The sequence below is a fragment of the Hyalella azteca genome, unplaced genomic scaffold (genome assembly GCF_000764305.2).
Source record: "Hyalella azteca isolate HAZT.00-mixed unplaced genomic scaffold, Hazt_2.0.2 contig4689, whole genome shotgun sequence".
Taxonomy (NCBI): Eukaryota; Metazoa; Arthropoda; class Malacostraca; order Amphipoda; family Hyalellidae; genus Hyalella; species Hyalella azteca.
Genome location: NW_025934900.1, coordinates 34,865 through 54,664, shown reverse-complemented (window position 1 = coordinate 54,664; position 19,800 = coordinate 34,865). Strand labels below are relative to the sequence as shown.

Genomic DNA, 19,800 nt, shown 5'->3' with positions numbered 1-19,800 from the left:
CTTTCTCTGTGTCAAAAGGTCGGCACTGACGTGTTGATGACGTAGAGCGCCATGTGCAAGATGTAAGGCGCCAAATTCATGTTGGACTGAGGGCCGCCTCCACCCGAGTCCTCGCTGAACGAACGCTCACGAGCAAACCTGAGCAGCAGCAGCTTCAGGTCGTGCAGCGTCCAAGTGTAATTGATGTCTCTGTGCGGAGCAAACAATAGGTCGGTTAATATGATTACCCATGACCAGAGGAGTTCTAAAAACACTTGGCCCCTGTTCAAAACTCTTTGTTCAATGAACAGGAATGCAATTTACAGTAGTCAAAAATTGGAATCGCAGAACGAAATTGAAGCAAATGAAAATATTAGCCAAAGAAGCTAAGAGCAATACAAAAATTATTGGGCTTGGAAACTGACCTGTGCATTGTGTACTCTTGCAGGTACGTGTTGTGGCGAGCGAGACAACTGACGAAGGCGCTCTCCGGCACCTGAGGTCCCCACAGCGGCAGGAGACCATTAGCCAGAGTGTTGGCGTTGTGCAGCGCAGCGCTCTCCCACTCGTCCCTTGCCCGTGAAGCTCTGCAAAATAACATCACTCTTCAGATAAATTTACGTATCAAAGCATTGGCTGATTTTCTAATGAATAAATGATATAACTCTAAGTCTAGGAAATGCTAGAATAAACAAGCCGAAAACATGTGTGCAGAGGATAGAAACCAATTTGCATGTCAAGAGCCATTGGAGAAATCTTGTTTTATTAAACTTATCTATTCTAAGCATTTGAAAATGAAATTGAACGAACATGTGGTTTACCATAAAGAGTAAAGAAATCAGTTCATTTATTAAAATCAGCTCAGGGTATAGGAAACGGCATGGTACAAAACGGACTTGACAGCAGCAAGATGGCAGTCGACGTGAACGACATTGAAATGCGAGACGGTGCTGTAGCCGAAAGTTTTATGAGGTTTGTTCTCGCGGTCTTCGACGGCTCGACGTTTGCTGTAGGTGTAGATAGCGAGGACTTTTTGAGGAGCATTGCGGTACCCCTCCAGGCATATGGCGCACACCTTAGGAACAGAATAAACGCTAATAAAACAGTTAAGGATCTCAGAAATGGTAGGATGTTTTATATTCGACAGATGGAACTGGGAATATTTTTAAGGGAATCGACGTTACATGAATTTAGTTGTATAGATACATTTAATGGAATACAGATGGAAGAAAATTTACCAATCCTTGCTCGTCAGTGATGTCAGACATGTGCTGCAACAAGGATGACTTTGAAGTGATTTGTTCTTTTTCATTAGCGCAAAGTCCGAGGCGGTTGAGCTCCTTTGAACGAGTCTTCATCGCCAATCGCTTCTTCTCCTGCCGCGTCTGGCGACGAACTTCGCCAACCTTCAGACATTAATTTAGATGAAGTTTTTCATTAATCATATCCTAGTGCCGCGTTGAATATGAGATCAAATTATTTAATTATAAAACGTAGTAGTAAACGCGGGATCAAATTTATAATTTTGAAATTAGTTTGATGACTCTATAATCAATAGATACAAATATAGTGGCAGCTGCAATATACACTGAATGTGTTTTATATATAATGGGTTATGTAATGGCAATCATACTAAATTAAGAACATTCATGAAAATACAGCAAGCCGCCTAGATACTAAGCTCGTTTAGTCTAGAACAGTAATATACACTAGAAGCCCAGGTTGTACCTGCTTGGCGATGGCAGGATCATCCGTTAGAGCCTCCAGCAGGTTTTCAGCGAGGGAGCCGACGTGTTCGTCAGATGATATTTGCTCAAGACGGTGAATGGCGGGGATACAGGACTCAGCCACAGCGCGTTGGCTGCCGGGGTGTTTACAGGCCATGCCTGAGCAAAGGGTAAACGCTCGATTCAGTTCATGTTTTTTTTTCGATAATGAATTACAGATACTCAAAGTAAGTCAAATGTAAACTAAAATTCGAAGGAAATTTCAATACTTCAATTTTTATTGTAAAATTAGAAAGACTATGAATAAATAGGCAACAATCGTTAACAATTCTTCAATAAACTTTCAGCGTTGAGGAACTGACCAGTGAGAAGGCGCAGGATGTACTTGAGTGAAGGTCGTGAGAGGAAGTCCTTCCATTCGTTGTTGCAAACGACTACAATCTTCTGGTTTTTAGGGATGTGTCGTTCTATGTACGAAATTGCATCCTGCGAACACAATACAATCAAGGCATGAACAAGGAATGGAATGAACTGAATTCTAGTTAAAATCGTAGTTTTCAGGAAAGCACAACAGCGAGTAGTGGTAGATTATGATATTAATATTCAATCAGCAATGACAATGAACTAATAAACAAGCAAAATTCACACGGCCCAAATCTACTCTACGATAAGACTTTGGTGAACAGACCTTGACTATGTTAGCGCGCAGAATCATGTCTTTGAGTTGAGATCCGATCTCACTGCGTTCGATGCCGCTGCAGAATACACAAAAAGACTCCATTTTAGCAGCGTCTTCAGGCGTGTGCTCAACGTCGAAGCGATCGAAATCGAGAATTGGACGGAAGTGTCCGACCAGCAGCTCCATCTTCTCTTTGTGGCAGAATACCAAGAAAGGCAGAACGCGCATCAGGCGTTGCTTTTCCTGTGAACATACAAGACAATATTTTCAGAATAATCGCAGTAGGTAGTTAAATAGTCGCCAAGGCAATGTAACTAGTTTTTCATATTAAAAAATTGCTTAATTAAATTCGGTGGACATTGTTTAAATAAGGCAGCAATTATTTTGTCTCAATTGTACTCAATAACAGAGATCACTCAAATTCAATAAATAACTCAAGGAAAATGGTAATTGGTAACACACCTGAGCGTTAGTGGTGGAGGAAGTGGCGACGTAGTTAAGCAGCAGGTGGATGTCTTCAAGAGTGCCGCAGGTCTCTACCAGCTCAGCATATTCACCAGCAGGCATGACGCAAGCTTCTTCTAGAATGGCTTCGAGGACCTGCAAAATGGTCACATACATCGTCGAGTTTCTAAAATCATCGTCCTACTGCATAAGTAACAATGGCAGCAAGGAGAAAGCGAATATTTTTGGCGCAGTAAAATTAAATGACAAATAAAATTAGTGGCAGCAGCCAGGAATACATAAACTAACCATGAGCAATTGCTCAGTGAAGGTGGGTTGACCGGGAGCCCCAGCGACGACCTCAGGCTCAGCAGCCAGACACTGTTTCAGGGTGTGAAGCAGCACAGCAACAGCGCCCGATGACGGCTGCATCAGCGCAGTTCTGTGATTAACAACGTACAATTATTTTTAAATACTGTAAAACGGAGTGACATGGACAGTTCGACATTCAAGAAAAGAAACCCACAAAAGAAACAAGTAACGTCAAAGGCATTGATGTAAATGTAATAATAATCTAACCTGTTGACTCTAAGTTTGACGCAAAGCTGGAAGAGTTTCAGGAGAACAGTGACAAGAGGTCGGGCGTAGGAGAGATCTGTGATACGCTGCAGGCAGTCGAGCATGGCTTTGAGACCGCCACACTCGGCCATCACAGATGCCATACGGTACACCTGCTCCTTGTCGATGTCATCCTCCTTCTTCTTAACGAGCGTCCCCACAAACTCCTCGGTAGCGTCACCCAGGAGACCACGCATGCGGTACACAATGCGCATATCGTGATTCTCGGGGTTTTCTGCAGCAAGCAAAATAAATGTTGAGAATTTCAACTTGCAACAAGCACAACTTACTATCGGTGAAAAGAATAAAAAAACCAACGTGAAAATAATGAATGAACATAATTAATTATAAAATGCACGTGCAGAAAAACAATGACAATGGAAAATGTTGAAAATGGAAGGCAAACTAAGAAATTAAACGCGAAGCGAATTACTGTCGATCAATACAATGAAAAACAGGAAATGATGAACCCTCTTGACCACATATCCATAAAGGGTGCATCAACAATACAAACAAAGTCTTCGTGGATTATCACATCTGTTCACAATCGCAAATTTTAACCCATAAACAGGTGCGAGAACACACAACTACGTATAGCAATTACGGATAAAATTCTAACATACGCGTCCACAGTACAATCACCGGCATAAATAAGCATTTAACATGAATTGAAAACTACTTTTTCACGGGTCTGATGGTATTATTGAAAAGAATGATCGCTTATATTATGATATAAATAGCACCGTACCTGCAAGCCACATCTTGTAAACGTCGCGCACGGCGAGGTCTAACGAGATGATCTTGTTGGAAACCAGCAGTTCCATGCCATTGTCGTCTTCGAGGAGAGCGACGAGCTCACAATCCTGGCAAATTTTGTTTTTAACGTCCCTCATCCGGGGCCCCATAGCAGGATCCTCACTGCTGTATGGATTGTTGTTCATACGGCCCTGCAGACACATAAATTAACTCGTTAGGAACGCGTCTCACACCGTAAAACTTGCAGCGTAAAGAAAGACTTACAGCGTCTCTTACGCAAGACTTACAGCGTCTCTTACGCAAGACTTACAGCGTCTCTTACGCAAGACTTACAGCGTAAAGAATGAAATATCGACTTGATTATTACAGAAAGATTTGTATAATTTAGCCGATGAGCACGAGGTACCAAAAATTACACACTTGCATCTCAAAAATTAAGTTATATGAAGACAATTTGAAAAGTGCTGCTATGTGCATAACCTAAATAAGTACCTATATAGATGATTAAAATATGCTGATTTTTTGCTCAGCTATATAACAATAACAACAAGGAACAGAAAATGCGTTAGAATAAAACCTCTTCAATTCACTTTGCGTTAGATTTGAAAGCCAATATTTCGTTCTCACACAAATTTAATGATAAAAGACTCGCCTGAAGGAAATCTTCCTGCTGAGGATCCTTTTCGAGAAGCATGAAAAACTCGCCAACGTCGTTGTCTTCAGGATGGATGATGGAGCAGAGCCGCTCAAACAGGAAGACAGGTGTACGCAGATCATCAGCGGGATATTGCTGCACCGTCTCGATACACACCGCCATGAAACGACGAGTTTCTTCTTCTGTGCCTGCATAATAACTGCTCATGTAATAACTCAGTTGTTGGGTTTAATACACAGTAACAGACACGCGTTGCAATTTGATAATAATTTATAGAAAGGAACCGATTAATCATGCTAATAAAGCACAGAAACAAGAACTAGAAAATAAATAAAAGTTGCAGCATGAAGACCGCCTGAACTACTGTAGTGTATGCTGTATTTAAAAAAACTTTATACAGAATTATGAAACGGAATTTTCTTCTTTCTTAAAAGAAGGTAACGAGTGCGAAATTCTCAGGCACCGGAACCAACCTCAACATTGCTAAGGAAGTCTTTTTTAAAGAATCATAAATAAGAAATAACTTGGTCAATGGTGGCTCCATGTATCCATCGGCTTTCAAAATAGCGAATGACCTGTTCAAAATTGCGCACGGAAAATAATGCGCGCCCTAGATAGTCTAAAATTGTATTCAACAAGGAAATTGTACAGACAATTAGGCTGGACTAACAAGGAAATGATACTGGCCACGTACAATTCAGAAACTTGACAAACACGCAGCTATAGGAAGATATCAGAAATTGACAACTATTGAAAAACTTTTGGCGTCTGTTTCTTTCCCTCAGTTTGTTAGCGCTTTCTAAACTGATGACACAAGAGTTAATCAATCATATGTAACCAGAATTATTCCAACTACCAAGAGATCGTAACGCCACGTCTTCAACACCGATGAAACGTGCTGAAGTGCTGCTAAATCTAAACGTATAACTATAGAACACACAAATGACTAAAGTACTGAAAGACTGAAAATTCAAAGTAAATAATAGCACGAAGAAATAAAATTCTAGAACTATTTCAAGTCATGAGCCAGTATTTGATGCAAGACTACTTGGTGCTGACCTAATGTCATGTCCTCCAGCATGTCGAGAAGCTCCTCCTGTGCGTCGTCGACATACTTGGTGCGCTGCACGACCAGTTTACGCAGTGACAGGTAACCGCTGAGAACTGTGGGCAGCAGCTGACGCTTGTATACACTCTTGATGCCCGCGTCGTCAAGGAACAACTGCAGCAGCTTCGTCACAGTCTTCAGGGCATAGCCTAAAAAGGGGCATTAAATATTGATCATCTTCACAGAAATGAGGAACAAGAAAAATGTTCGATAATAATCAGTCCCTCGGAATGAAATAACAAAATCTAATTACTGAATTCTTACCGAAACGCGAAATAAGCATGGAAGACTCACCCTGCAGGAGATCTGTGCTGAGACAAGTTTCTTCAAGCACAGAGAGCTGTTGGATCTCGCGAGTGATGAGAGAGCCGAGGGTTGTGAGCACACCTCGTACGGCCAAATATTGCTTCCATTCTGGTCCCATCATTAACCACTTGTACAGATCTACGAACTCTTGGCCACTTTCACCCGCCACGCAGATCTCAGGCAAGTACTCGGTCAGCAAATCAAGAAGCTTTGGGAGGAAGTACACAAACATCAATATTAACTAAGATTTCGAGCCGAAATCAATAGACAAGCTAGAAATATTTTTTATCTTTTGCAATCAAGAAATTTTAAACATTCTCGAATAATAAACCAAAGCTGAAGCAATTGGGAATTCAATTTTTAGACGTATAGACGTACACACGAATTCATTGAAATTAAACTTCAAAACAGGTGCTCTAAGATACGCATATCTTTTCAACAGACGGTATATTCATAACTAACACCTATAAAACTGAATATTACAGGGATGGAGTTTTTGTGATAAAACTTATCGTATAAGCAATCAAAATAAAATTAAAAATATGTTCACGATCACCCAATTACATGTATAAAAATCTCTCTAGTAGTTCGTCAAACGTATATCAGACGGAATGAAGTGCGTGTGAAACCTTGGCATTCCAGGTAGGGTTGGTGCGAGCGATGACGTAGACGACCTGCCAGACCACGTTACGTGCCAGACGAGATGCGGGGTTGAAGAGCATCTGACGCAGCCAGCTGTTGTGGGCGGCATCAGCGCCTGTCAGCGCCAACTGGAACTTGGGTCTGATCGAGTGACTTACCCACCGGCACGCGTACTTCTCAGCCAGGTAATATTGACGTACTTGAGGCTGCACAGAGATAACAATACCGGTATAACATACTCGTAATGAAAGCTGCTGATTAGCTCAACAATGAGCACCCTGAATTTATCGCTATACTCCCACAAAAAACGTGAAGGAATTAACAACCATTCAACAGTAGTCCCCAAAAACATTGCACATTGTTTAAAGAGAATCAAAATCAAGAATAATGTCAGCAATGTCAAAATAGGTCATTCTATAATTGTATTTATGAACAATAGAAAATAACAAAAAAATACGGGTATGTATACCTTGGTCATTTTCGAGAAGTTGACAGGCTTTCTATCGGACTTGGTGCCTCTAGTTCGCTTTTTCCACGCCTCGAAGGAATGTTCCGGGTCTCCTATCAGCCAACTGTGAAGGTCGACGGCGACACAGCAGCCTTTCTCATACTGACCCGTCATGACCGGGGAGGGGAGCGTCTTGGCTGCAGTTGTACTCTTGCTGGGCCCGCTTTCTTTAGCAGCAGCCGAGCGATCGGCACGAGGCTTGCGAGGGGGAAGACCACTCGACTTTGAGCTTCCCGTAGATTTGCTGCATGGGTCAGATTCATGGGTTAGCTACGTGACGAGTGAAATGAGCGACTGACAACAATCAATAATGACAGCTGAGAAGTTTTATTTTAAAAATAGCTAGCTTGGCAGTGGGAAGGAGAATATGTGATTATCCACATGAAGACTTGTTTTTATAGCCAGACAAGAATTACTAACGTATAAATTTTATGAACATGCGCATAGTAGATCTAAACACGAAGACGAAATATTTATTACCCAGCGGCAGCTTTAGGAAGTTGTTCGGGCGCATGTTTGGCTTGCGTGGTGATCATAGCTTGCTGCAAGATGCGCAGGCACGGCAGGGAGATATGCTCCATCACCTCAGGCGAGCTGTTGTTCCCACCCGCCATCAGGAAGAGCTTCGCCACGCATCTGAAAATTGAATGCAACACGCATGGTCAACTTGTGTAGAAACAAAGAAGAACTTCTTCAAAAGAATTCTCAAGTAAACACAGTGGATAAATTTGCTTTTCAAGTAGGATTAGGCACAAAATAATAAGAATGCCAGTTATAGTTCTTTCTCTATAAGTTCTGAACTTATAGAGCAGCTCCAGTCGAGTTAGGAAAAACTTATTTTTTTCGATATCCATGTCATAATTAACATCAAATCAAACTAGGCAGCTGTCAACAAGTCAAGGGTGGCGGAGAGCAGTTACCTTAGCCTTGTTTCCCAGCACGAGTCCTTGTGTGCGGCCGCGGCAGCAAGCAGCGCAACTTCGTGACGCACGGCGACGGCGAGATCTGGCGACGACAGATGAGCCGAGGACGTCACAGAACTCATGATGCGCTCGCTTATCAGATCGTTGAGCTCAGTCGTTGCCCTTATATCGTCTTGTGTGAGCAGCACGAGGAGCTCACGCACTTCTTTGCGCACCTGCAAGCAGACAAAGTTTCATCCAATTCGGTGAGCGAAGAGAAGTAAAGTTCAATACACCCAAGGATTCAATTAGATTTTGGCATTATGAAAACGGATTTTCGACTAATTTGGAGATAGATGTATATAAAGTAAAATCTCAAAGCTTTGGGAGAGAAGCTTGTAGTTTTGGTCTCAAGGCGCTTTGAAAATTTTCTGAACAATATGAATAAAGCATGTTATTTTTCAAAATTATTTTTAACAAATTCGAACGCACCTGAACGTTTCCACGCCTGAGGTTGTGCTGCAGCAGGTCTTGAATGAGACCGTGTCCACAAAGGGCTGCTCGTAATGGCTTCTTGGTAGCCAGAGCTCGCAGCAGTGTGATGCAGTGATGACTCGCAGCAGAGGCGCACCCATAACAGCGACAAATGCTCACTGAAACAAACAAGTTCACAGAAAAATGTTAAAGAGAAACATAAAACCACTACGAAGGTTTCAATGATTTGATAGATAACAAGCTTGATCATACAGTTTTTTGTAGTTTGCTAGATTCAATTGAATTGGAAAATATTGAAATGGTTCAAACAATAGTGAGAAACTTCCACACACTATTTCATAAAAGAACAGAACTTGTGTTGATAGATAATATTCTCGCAGAGAGGGTCGCTACAAGTGAAAAAATTCAACTGCAACAATGGACTCTTGAACCATAATTTCAAAACAATTGTATGGAAACCATGTGATGCATCCAGGATACGTGATACAAAGTAACAAATACAGGACAAACATTACAAAGCTCACTAGTGGAAGCAGCGGCAGCGAACGCAGCAGAAGGGGCACCGTCAGGCGAAATCTGAGCCGACGACAGGGACGCGACAGCGCGCTTACTCCCTTCCTTCTGACTGCGGTCGTAGGCCACCAGTTCACGGCGACAAGCTTGGATGCGCTGGTAAAGAATGATGGTTACACAATGTTCAGAATAGAGGTAATCCTTCGCACATCAAGTGAGAATGTAACACACAATCCGCAGCTTGAGACAAAGTTTGAGAACGCATTCAAATTAATGATGGGAAATCATCGATTAGACAGAAAAAATTAAATATGTATATATAGGTCTATCTCTAAAAGTATACGAGAAAATATTGCAATTTAATGTTTAAATGGTTGTATATTATCTACGACACAGTTATCTAATAAAAACATGAAAAAACTAACCTGGATAAGTTTGCTGAGTGCATCGAAAGCGGACTTGCATTCTCCACAATATTTCTGAGCAAGCTGCTGAATAGTTTTATTGACGTAGGTGTTGCCAACGAGCGGTGCAGCGGCCACAGTGTTAGAGCCGGCGAGTGCATCATCAAGACCTCGCTCGCCACCTTGTTCAGCAGCCTTCAATAGCAAGGCTTCCAGCGCTGGCTTGTAAGCCTGCAGTTGTTTGTAGGAAGAATCTGCCTTGTCCAGCATCAGGTTGATGAACATGGTGCTCTTCTTACGGTCCTCTTCGTTGTCAATGGGGTCAACTGCACAGCACATGCGGCACTGCAGCGTGTAGTCAAATTTGGCGTACTTGCAATACCCACACGCCGTGCACAAGAATGGATCTTTCTCGTCATAGTTGATAGCTCGGCATTTGTGACACTGGTAGACATTTTCACCGCAGTTATTACACACACCAGGCGAAGCCGGCACACCCGCGGAACAGCGAGGGCACTGCAAAGTCTCTGTGTTTGATTGCATGTTCTCGTAGAAATCAGCATACTCAAGCATGAGATTGCACGCGGCGATAGGAAGTGGGAAGTCAATTTTAACTTCAGTCTGGTTAGAAGCTAAAGTTACACGCTTGGCCTTGTGCCACATGTTGGGCTTGTTCTTCAGTTCGACGATGTTCTGGACGGTCCTGTTGTTGTAGTAGATGTTAAGGACCCTCACCATCTTAGTCCTCTTGAGCTCGTTGATCCGCAGCGTAATGCGGCTAATCAGTTGGTTGTTCACTAGCTTAACAAGTTGCGTTGTGGTTGTGTACTTGCTATCTGCTTTGATGCTGGTAAGTTTCGCAGTAGTGAAGGGAACTTCAGGATTGTTGCATACAAGACAAGGTTCACTCTCTAGGTAGTACCCATCAAAGTGCACAAGAGACGCAAGGGAGTTGTACAGAGAAGCATTAGGGTGACTTGCTAGGTGTTTTGACTGGGTACGCAGAAGTTCAACCGCCATGTTGGCATAGTCAACAATTTTTTCTTCGTGAGTCGTGTTCAAAGAGAAATATCCCAGCAAATCAACGAACTGGGCAGCGAGCCTGCCGTAGACAGGCAGCCGTGGCCACAGGGACCACATGAGGCTGAGCAGTGCATCTTGGTCTTTAGGTGCAGAGTGGCGGTACAAAGACAGCACCAGAGAGTGAGCTTGCCAACGAACACTCGTTGAATTGGACACCAGAAGGAAAGTGTGGATGAACTGCGAGAGCCGAGACCTGTCAAGATACATGTGCACTTGTGCCACAAGCTGAGGCCAGTGGGCTTGGGGCTCACTCTTATTAGCCTCACTGCTTCCTCCCGCACCAGCTTCGCTATCCTCACTGGATGCGCGTTTGCTGCTACTGCTCCCGCGGCTCAGGCTACTGTCTGCAGCGAGTGCTTTTTGAGCTGCCGATGCAACGGGTGGACCAACGGTGACGACTGCAGCACTGCTGTCAGTAGCAGCAGGGCATAGTGCAGCTTGCAGAAGTTGCAAGATTGTGGGAGCAACGCCTTCATCCAGTTGGCATGAAGCCTCGATGAGGAAACTGAGAACAGTTTCTTCTTTAAGGCAGTATTTTTGCCAGTTGTGGGTACGTACTTGAGCAATATCTACGCAAGCTTTGAGATGTTCGATAAGTTGTATGAGTGAATCATATGGCAGAGACACTGGAGATTGCGATCCGTTGCTGCTGAAGCTGAACCCGCCCTTAGCACACAGCAACTTGACTTCTTTGATACGATGGTCGAGGGCATGCAGATCTCGAATCGTTCGGTATTTGTCTTTGTGGCCAGTGAGAGCCAACAGTAGTTTTCTCACTTGTCTTTTAACAATTGCAGGCTGTTGTAAGAGCGTGTACTCGCAAAGATAGTGTGACCAAGAACTAACGCTCAATACACCACAGCCGCTGCCACGGTCGCACACCTTGTGCACTTGATACGGCAAACGCAGGACAAGTTCTGTCAGAAGTTGAGGGAAGGACGCAAAGACGTCATTCTCAGAATCTTTTAGAGGACGTAAGAAAAATGGGCTCATATCAGGCAACGGGTGCATTGGACGAGGTTTCAGTAGTACACTGCCCAGAAGAGTCGTGTTTGTGTCTTGTGACTCAGACCTCCAGTAAGGAAGCATTTGTTGCAAGAGCGAGAGGCAGTGAGTCACAGCCCCAGCACGGACCAAGCAATTGGCGGTGACCTGGGGCAGCATGAGAGACGCTCCAGCAGAAGGTGCAGTGACTCCACCGCGGGTTACGCTGGTTGTACTAGCAGCAGTCTTGCTACGCGACATCAGCACACTCAGAAGTCGCATGATGAGCAGCTGAACTTCCCTGGCAGGAGTGCGCTCGTGACATGGAGGTTGTTCGTGGTCAGTGTTGGTGATGGCATCACTCTCGCCTCCGCTGTCGCCAGCAGAGGAAGAAACAGCGCCAGTTGCGGCGACGCTGCTCGATGCCGACGGCTCGTCGGTCGAGCGGCCTGCTGAGTTAAGGTCGAGGGAAGCAACCAGAGCGTTGAGAAGCGCATCTAGAGTAACGCGGTCTCGACTGTTGCGCGGGTCCAAATCAGTTGACAGCATGAGGATTACCTGTAGAAAGCCAAATTTCGTCGGAACAGGTCGTCTATGATCAACTCTTAAGACACTTATTTTCTCATCCCGTCTACAATATTGCCTAAATGAAGGCATACCACCTCAAAATGAAGAAACCTCTAAGTATTCGTTATCGTTACGTTGGGACTCGGCAAAACTTCATACAGTAATCTTAGCCGAAACATGACAAAAGCCTACCTGAAGTGTTGGAATGGCAGCAATGCCTCCCAGCTGCTGCAGGCGCTGTAGTCGCGTAGTGAGAGCGTCCAGAAGAGCGAGACGCAGGCTGTGAACGCTGACATTGTTGGTGCTGCCGCTGCTTGATGGGTTACTGCTACCACTTCCTTCCGGCTATTAATCAAAAATTTGCATTATCCTTCACTCTTATCATGACTAAATTAATCAATATTTATGACAAAAGCATATGTAAACATTACCGAAATGCTCTGCATTAGATCGTTATCATTTAGAGAACAGACAGCATGAGAATACAACGCTAAATTGATTGCTCCACAAACTGTTCTCCAATGTAAATATGTATTATTGATTTATTGCTTAATCATTTGGACTATTCCAAATGATTAAGCAACTGAGACGAACCAACTAAGGCCGCGCTTTTTTTTACAACCGATTGTTACGTGGAGATATTCAAGTGAAAAAAAGACCCTAATGAGTTTTACGAGTTGTATAAGACCCCTAATTCCATTGATGAGCTCCTAATATGCAAGGGTGTACCAAATTTTATTCCTAACACACTCTATAGTTAACCATAGTTCTTCGTAACGGAGATTAGTTAATACCATAAATACCATCCAACGAGATTCACTGTACTTACATTAGGTGCGTTGCCATCAGCGTTGTGTGCGTCGTCAGGAGCAGGGATTTGGTCGTGCGTGGTAGCGTCGTACGCCGTGCTGGTGGCGCTCATCGCTCCAGCGCTGCCCACCGTAGCCATGCTACTCTGCTCACCCAGCAAGCTCTCCACCACTGAACACCCACTCTCACTGCCACCGCTGCATCCCTGTTAACATACATTCATAGATGATGCATCCACTACTCTCCATTAGCAACGGTACATTACAAAATTTGATGAAATAAAATATTCTAGCTGAAGTAAATCATAACATTAGAGAACAGAGCTGTCAATGCCTCAAACTTTGCTACAAAATTTGAAAAAATGCCTATTATAAACAAATGGCACCACCGACAGAATTCTTTTCATTATTAGAAGATGACCAATTTACAGCACAAAGAACATGTCTGCACATGGTTGTACGTTATAGGTTGAAGTTAATGTAAATATTATTTATAAGCATTAGCATGGGATAATTCGTATTAGCAAACGAAATGGGCGACTCTGTGTTTAGCATAAACTGTTAGGAAAATGGACGGCAGCAGCAGAAGGGAGTCTCACTTGATCAGCTGGAGACGTCCTCATAAGGTTGCTGCCACCATCAGTCGCAGCGTTGGACACTTCACCGTCCTCATCATCGCTGGCGTTGGCAGACGCCGTGGTGTCAGAGAACTGCCCCCCCTGGTTGTCCTCCCCCACGTCCAGACCCCCCGCCACGTTGACGATCTCCCCACCCACATTGACCAAGTCTCCGGCAGCGTTGCCCGCGGCGTTATCCAAATCGTTGGCAACATCATCCAAGTCCTGCGTCAAGTTGCTCCCTCCAATCACGTGGATGACGTCCATGTGATCTACATCATCATCATCATCATCGTCGTCATCGTCATCATCATCATCGTCGTCATCGTCATCATCATCATCATCGTCCTCATCCACTTCGTGCTCATCATCGTCATCATGATCGTTCTCACCATCATCCTCAGCGTCTTCATCATCGCCATCGTCATTCTATTGGTTGAAAATAGAGCAAATAATTCACAGAAGTGATGCTCGAAAACAGCAGCCTCAACATAGACCAAATAGAAGCTATGATTGTTCAAAGCACTACACTATCAAGTCGTAACCACCTGCGGAAAGAAGACAATTTTGTATATTCATTTATAATTTCGTCCAAAAGCACACAGATGAGTGGTGCACTCTTGTGCAGTGATCGGTCTTCCCTCCAGATTACGGGAAAATTCTTTCCGATAAAGCAAAGGAAAATTTGTAGACTCTAAAAAAAACTTTTCGGCGAAACATGAAAATCTCGTATCGAGGTAAAAGAGATTAGAATGAATCGGTTTTCAGGCAATAAAAATGAGCACACCTGGTTAAGAGCTTGATTTTGGAGGCTAGGAGGAGCCTGCAGAGCACCTGAAGCGAGGAGACTCTGCAGCACGTGGCCGCGCAGGTGCTGCAGACGCTGGAACACAAGAGAACCAACATGCAGGCTATACTTTGTACATGAATATTCACGTCGCCTGTCAAAGAACGAGTGACAAAATACTCCGATGTTTAATGCTCTAACACGGAGGTCAATAAATACGCATTTTCCCACATTTATTTTTCAAAATGTATTATTGAGGATAATTAAAATTCTTCACACGTTATACATACAAATGCAGCTCACATTGTAAGGGGTGAAAAAACAATAGATTACAATGGTATCCTGTAAGAGGGACGCTTCGTACAATAACAAGAATAATAATAATGATAATAATGATAATAATAATGATAATTATAATAATAATAATGATAATAATCTGACCTCCATGCCGGCGAGCTGCTGGCCACCAGCAGACGCCTCGTCATGCAGGGAGAGGGCGATGGCGAGCTCCATCATGGCGTCGTCGTCATCCTCGCCACCACCTCCGCCCAGCTCCATCATGCCTGCCAACAGATCGGCGCCAGAACCTGCGCCAAAGTAAATAAAATATAATTACACTAAATAACAAAATAATCTGCGCCTTCTGTAAATTAATTATGGACTTGCTTAAGCAAATTTTTAGTATCCGCACAACACAATATCCATAGAACAGCTTTGGTAACAACAAGTCCTGGTAGAGACCAGCGAGCGCAGTAGGTTCTTTCTTCGTTATAGAACTATACAGCTACACCATGGTTAATATTCCAGGTAATTTTAAATTATACGCAAATTTTGATATTCTTCAATATTTCGACATGCAAAGGTGTAACACAGTCTTAATAGAAAACTGAGTTAAGAATATAATTTAAACACGATAATGGGTTCAAAAAGCAATTCAAAATCATGTGCAACCGTAAAACAAATGATGACCATTGATGAAAGTTTACTAAAAAGAATATAATTCAAAATAAAATAAAAACAATCCATAATAAATAAATATATAAATGAAGACTATTGACGAACTCACCCGGCGCAGCAGCCCCCAAAAGCTCGCCACTGGCTCTAGCCACTTCGGCCAGGGCGCCCACGAGGTCGCTGGCTTCGTTGTTACCAGCGGCGCGGTGACCGCCGGCCGACCGATGACTGCTGCCCTCCCCTGCTGCAGCTGAGGCGCCTGATGGCCCAGCAACAGCCAGCCCACTGCTTTTACCTTCACCTTACAAACAAGAATTTTTCTCATAATATGTAATTAATATTACCTACACCAGGTAAAAACAATGAAAGATATTGTTCATAAATCTACAATGGAAAACTGACTCAAAAGAAATGTTACAAAATTAACGAAATTGCCAGAAAAATATTTATGGAAGAGTCTAACAGAAATTTTGTTCATAAACCTACATAAAAAAAACTGACACCATACAAATATGTTACAAAATTAACGAGGTACAAGTAGGAAGAAACATTAATTCAAGTCACTGCATTCAATTTTGGAAGGAATACTGGACGTTACGGAACTCACCAGGAGTAGAGCAGCGAGGCGGGCTAGGCAGGAAGACGCGCTTGTGCTTCTTGGTGCGAGGTCGCAACAGTCGCACTAACGCCGTCTTGGCGCTGAACGAAACCTGCAAAACGTTCATATACAAAATAAAATTAAAATAGGATTGAATCAATTGTCTTTTGGGTCAAATTCCCACAAAATATGACTAGAAACAGCAAGAAGCAAACAAGAAACTTGAAGCGAGTTAAATGGAAATGACCAATCTGACGCGGTACGTTGAAAAATCAGGCGTTTTATTAACAATGAATAAAGTCACTAAGTTAAAAAATTGTCCTAAAATGTACGTTATAGTTAAGCCTTCGTTGAAAAGTCAGGCGTTTTATGAACAATGAATAAAGTCCGTAAGTTAGAAAGGTGTCCCTAAAATGTAGGTTACAGTTCATCACCTGGTGGTGAGGTGAGAGCAGCAGGGAGCAGTAGAGGCGCATCACGAGCGGTACAGACGACGGGCTGCACAAAGAATATCCGTGCAAGATCTCCAGCATCGCCTGGACGGTCGCTTCCACGTGAGTGAGGCCTGAGAAGAAGGGAGAAAACTTTACCAACAATACGGCTAGTGCTCCTTATACGTCTAACAAAAATTATTCCTTCATCAAAAGTCAGCGCGATATTTGCTCGGTATGGTGCGAAGAGTTTTATTTTCAACTTTCATCAAACGGTCACATTCACGACCGTGTTATGTACAGTAGCAGTGAGGTTACGCGAGTGTTGAGAAGACTGGATGGTTGGCCAACAAAAATCGGAAGATATTCAAAATTATTTCAATTCATTAAAACTGTATCAAATTTTCATGGTGACCATCGTTACCATGGAAAATTTACGAATTCAGGCTTTTTGATTTAACAACTTCTCATTTTCCAACAACGTTTCAAAGACTTCTTCCTAAACTTTTCAAAGCGTAATCTGGTCTTGAAGATTCACAGTTCAATTTAATAGAACATCACGCTGTCTTAAAGTTCTGACTTAGCATAACCCTCATTGTATGGGCTTAAATCTTACTGACCAGGCTGGTACACAGGGCTCAGAAGTGGGTTGAGCGGACGCGCTTTGAGCAACAGCCAGAAGGCTTCCATGAGGAGAGATAAGAAGTGGTCATCTGCAGCTTCCTCTTGCGGAGCACCTGACGGCACGTTAACCTCACTTTGGTCAGAGACAAAGGCTTTCGGCTCCTCGGACAAAGCCTCTTCAGAGTCGTTCTCTAAAGTCTTGTCAGCCACCGAGTCTTCTGGAGCATCCACAGTAACTCGGACACTAGACTCGACCAGCGTCGTGTTCAGATCTCGAGCTTTCTGCGTGAATCTAAAAAAACGAAAAAAATTCATAATAAGTTGTCATCCAATAATATTTAAATCAAGGAAATCTTTGAAAAGCATGAATGCTTCCAATAACCATTACAGAACATACGACAGTGGCGTCAACGCAACTTGGATTTAATGCACAGTAGAAGGTGTATAGGTAACTTATTATAATACATAATTTTTGAAACGGCTGTTTACTTCTTCAACTACCTTAACAAAACGAACAAAATATCACAAGTCAAGAAAGATTATTAAGAGAACCAGAATGTTGTCAGTATCTCAGAATATGATGAAGAAGGCACTTACTTGACGAGGTTGTGAGGCCTTGAAACAGCAACTTCTCGGGCCAAGACGATTATATTATGGAAAGCTCGGCACTCCATAAGAGAAGGGTCTTTTTGACCAGTAGCGATGAGAGAATTAAGAGTTTCAATAACTCCAGAAAGTTGTGCTCCGTCCAGCTGTTGGTGGTACGTCTGCCGAGACTCGTGAAGAGAGGAAAGCAGGGAGCGCGTGCAAGACTGTAAACGCGGTGAGAGCTGAAGGTTTATCATACGAGTCACGATCTCAAGTGCTTGCTTGCGAGCGCTGCTGTTGACGTTTTGCATAGTAGAGAAACAGCCGTCCAAGGCATCGAGGGCAGAGCAGAACAGTGACTCCAATACACTGTCATTGCTGGACGCTTTGGCTGTCGTCATGTCGGTATCATCACCAATACTCCGTGACGCGTTCGCGTGAGAATTGGTAGCCGTCGTGGGTGCAGACGTGCTGGTGGCGTTACCACCAACGCTCGCAGTTGCGTACTCCTCGTCGTCAGGCCAGCCAAATTCTTCTTTTGTTTCCCCGTATATTTTAACGGCATCTATGATGGTCACCTGAGAGGGGTCAGTTGAAGGTCCGAATGTCAACACGAGTTTTTTGTCAGATTTCAGAGACTCCTCTCGTGTAAATGGTATGTCGTACCACCGATTGCGCGAAGTGTTCACGGGAATTGTGCGCCCAAAGACCTTGACGAAAGTAGGATTTTTGAGGGGGTGGAGGCTTCCAACTGCCACACGCGCGCCGCACATCACCACATTTGCATCTTTGTTGGTCACTTCAAGTTGGAAGCCGCCAGGTTTGCTGCAGGCCACATAGGTGGACTGGCTGTTTAGCCTATTCTTCAGCTGCTGTACGTTGTACACTTGCAAGAGGTCATTGCCACCAAAATCGACGTCAGAGATTGGGTTACAGTGTTCAAAGAAGTCAACTGGGAACGCTACGGATCCAGATGACGAGGCGCCATGCTTGACGTTTTTCTTTTTGCGGGATGTCCTTGGAGCCGAGTTATCTCCAGGCAGAGCGAGGCGTGATTCATTAGAACTCGTCCAAAAATCTGCTGAATCCGAGAAAGCAGAGAAGACTCTCAGCGAACCGTCCTCGCTGAGTAACAGCAGAGTGGTCCGGGACTCATTGCCTGCTGCGTGACGAAGTGCAACTATGTCGCAAACCTTGTTCTTTGATGAGGGGATTTTTATCTCCTGCACCATTATGCTCTCTGGCTTCACATAGATTAGTACAGGTACATTGCCTTGGATCATGAAGCACGTGAATAGACCTGGATGGCCTAGCACTTCTGACCACTGACATAGAGGTGACATCTTGCTGCTAGAACCTGCACTCGAGCTACTGCCACCGGAGGATCCAAGGCTACTACTGCTGCTGGCGCCATTGCTCGAAAGGCTGGCGTTGCTGCCACTTGGCTTGACGTTGATGGGGAAAAGCTTGTCAAGCTTAGCATTCTCTCCTGTTAACAATCAAAGATACATCGTGAAATGCTGACAATGGAATACCGAATATTAATATTTTCCACAAGGCGAGTTGGCGATCCTCAAACTCAAACGTCATAATTTTACACTTCAACAACAAGATTTTCAAGACTCTGTGCAATCGTGAAAAATGGTTATTAAAATCTGTCAGAAAATAGCCACCAAGATTGTGGAAATGATTAGGCTGAGAGGAAGATGCTTTAGGTGTCACTAAACGTGTCGTGGGAACGTGATCGTGACGTGTCAACGCACGAGGATAGCCTATATAAGAGCCCAGTTCATAAATACTGGAACCGTTCACACCATGAAGCCTAACATACTAAATCCGATTATAAAGTACTACGGCGACTTGAGCTTGACGGCCGAAGCAAACTTCAAGTCCTCAACCTTAGTCCCGAAAATTGCACTAGTAACGCAACAATACCCAGTAGCTAACCATACAATGATAATGATGGCAATAACCGCTTATTCTATATACCTATGATGACATTTTTATGGGATCCCGACTAAA

The 19,800-nt window shown here is 43.6% G+C and overlaps 1 protein-coding gene across 1 annotated transcript in view; it reads right to left on the bottom strand.

Annotated features, from left to right (window-relative positions):
- The window catches only part of LOC108677992 (E3 ubiquitin-protein ligase UBR4), a 46,177-nt gene that overhangs the window by 1,028 nt on the left and 25,349 nt on the right, over window positions 1-19,800 (bottom strand). The window contains exons 39-69 of the mRNA XM_047880147.1: window positions 17,788-19,267; window positions 17,187-17,482; window positions 16,570-16,700; window positions 16,145-16,247; window positions 15,650-15,838; window positions 15,025-15,170; window positions 14,584-14,679; window positions 13,779-14,225; window positions 13,200-13,385; window positions 12,563-12,715; window positions 9,758-12,361; window positions 9,344-9,488; window positions 8,817-8,977; window positions 8,343-8,560; window positions 7,903-8,058; window positions 7,384-7,666; window positions 6,902-7,120; window positions 6,261-6,480; window positions 5,918-6,115; window positions 4,856-5,046; window positions 4,196-4,394; window positions 3,409-3,682; window positions 3,139-3,271; window positions 2,848-2,985; window positions 2,395-2,628; window positions 2,069-2,192; window positions 1,708-1,865; window positions 1,218-1,385; window positions 876-1,054; window positions 405-566; window positions 31-189 (exon numbers count right to left, since the gene is read on the bottom strand). Coding sequence (XP_047736103.1) covers window positions 31-189; window positions 405-566; window positions 876-1,054; window positions 1,218-1,385; window positions 1,708-1,865; window positions 2,069-2,192; window positions 2,395-2,628; window positions 2,848-2,985; window positions 3,139-3,271; window positions 3,409-3,682; window positions 4,196-4,394; window positions 4,856-5,046; window positions 5,918-6,115; window positions 6,261-6,480; window positions 6,902-7,120; window positions 7,384-7,666; window positions 7,903-8,058; window positions 8,343-8,560; window positions 8,817-8,977; window positions 9,344-9,488; window positions 9,758-12,361; window positions 12,563-12,715; window positions 13,200-13,385; window positions 13,779-14,225; window positions 14,584-14,679; window positions 15,025-15,170; window positions 15,650-15,838; window positions 16,145-16,247; window positions 16,570-16,700; window positions 17,187-17,482; window positions 17,788-19,267 — 9,550 coding nt within the window. The remainder of the gene's footprint in view (window positions 1-30; window positions 190-404; window positions 567-875; window positions 1,055-1,217; window positions 1,386-1,707; window positions 1,866-2,068; window positions 2,193-2,394; window positions 2,629-2,847; window positions 2,986-3,138; window positions 3,272-3,408; window positions 3,683-4,195; window positions 4,395-4,855; window positions 5,047-5,917; window positions 6,116-6,260; window positions 6,481-6,901; window positions 7,121-7,383; window positions 7,667-7,902; window positions 8,059-8,342; window positions 8,561-8,816; window positions 8,978-9,343; window positions 9,489-9,757; window positions 12,362-12,562; window positions 12,716-13,199; window positions 13,386-13,778; window positions 14,226-14,583; window positions 14,680-15,024; window positions 15,171-15,649; window positions 15,839-16,144; window positions 16,248-16,569; window positions 16,701-17,186; window positions 17,483-17,787; window positions 19,268-19,800) is intronic.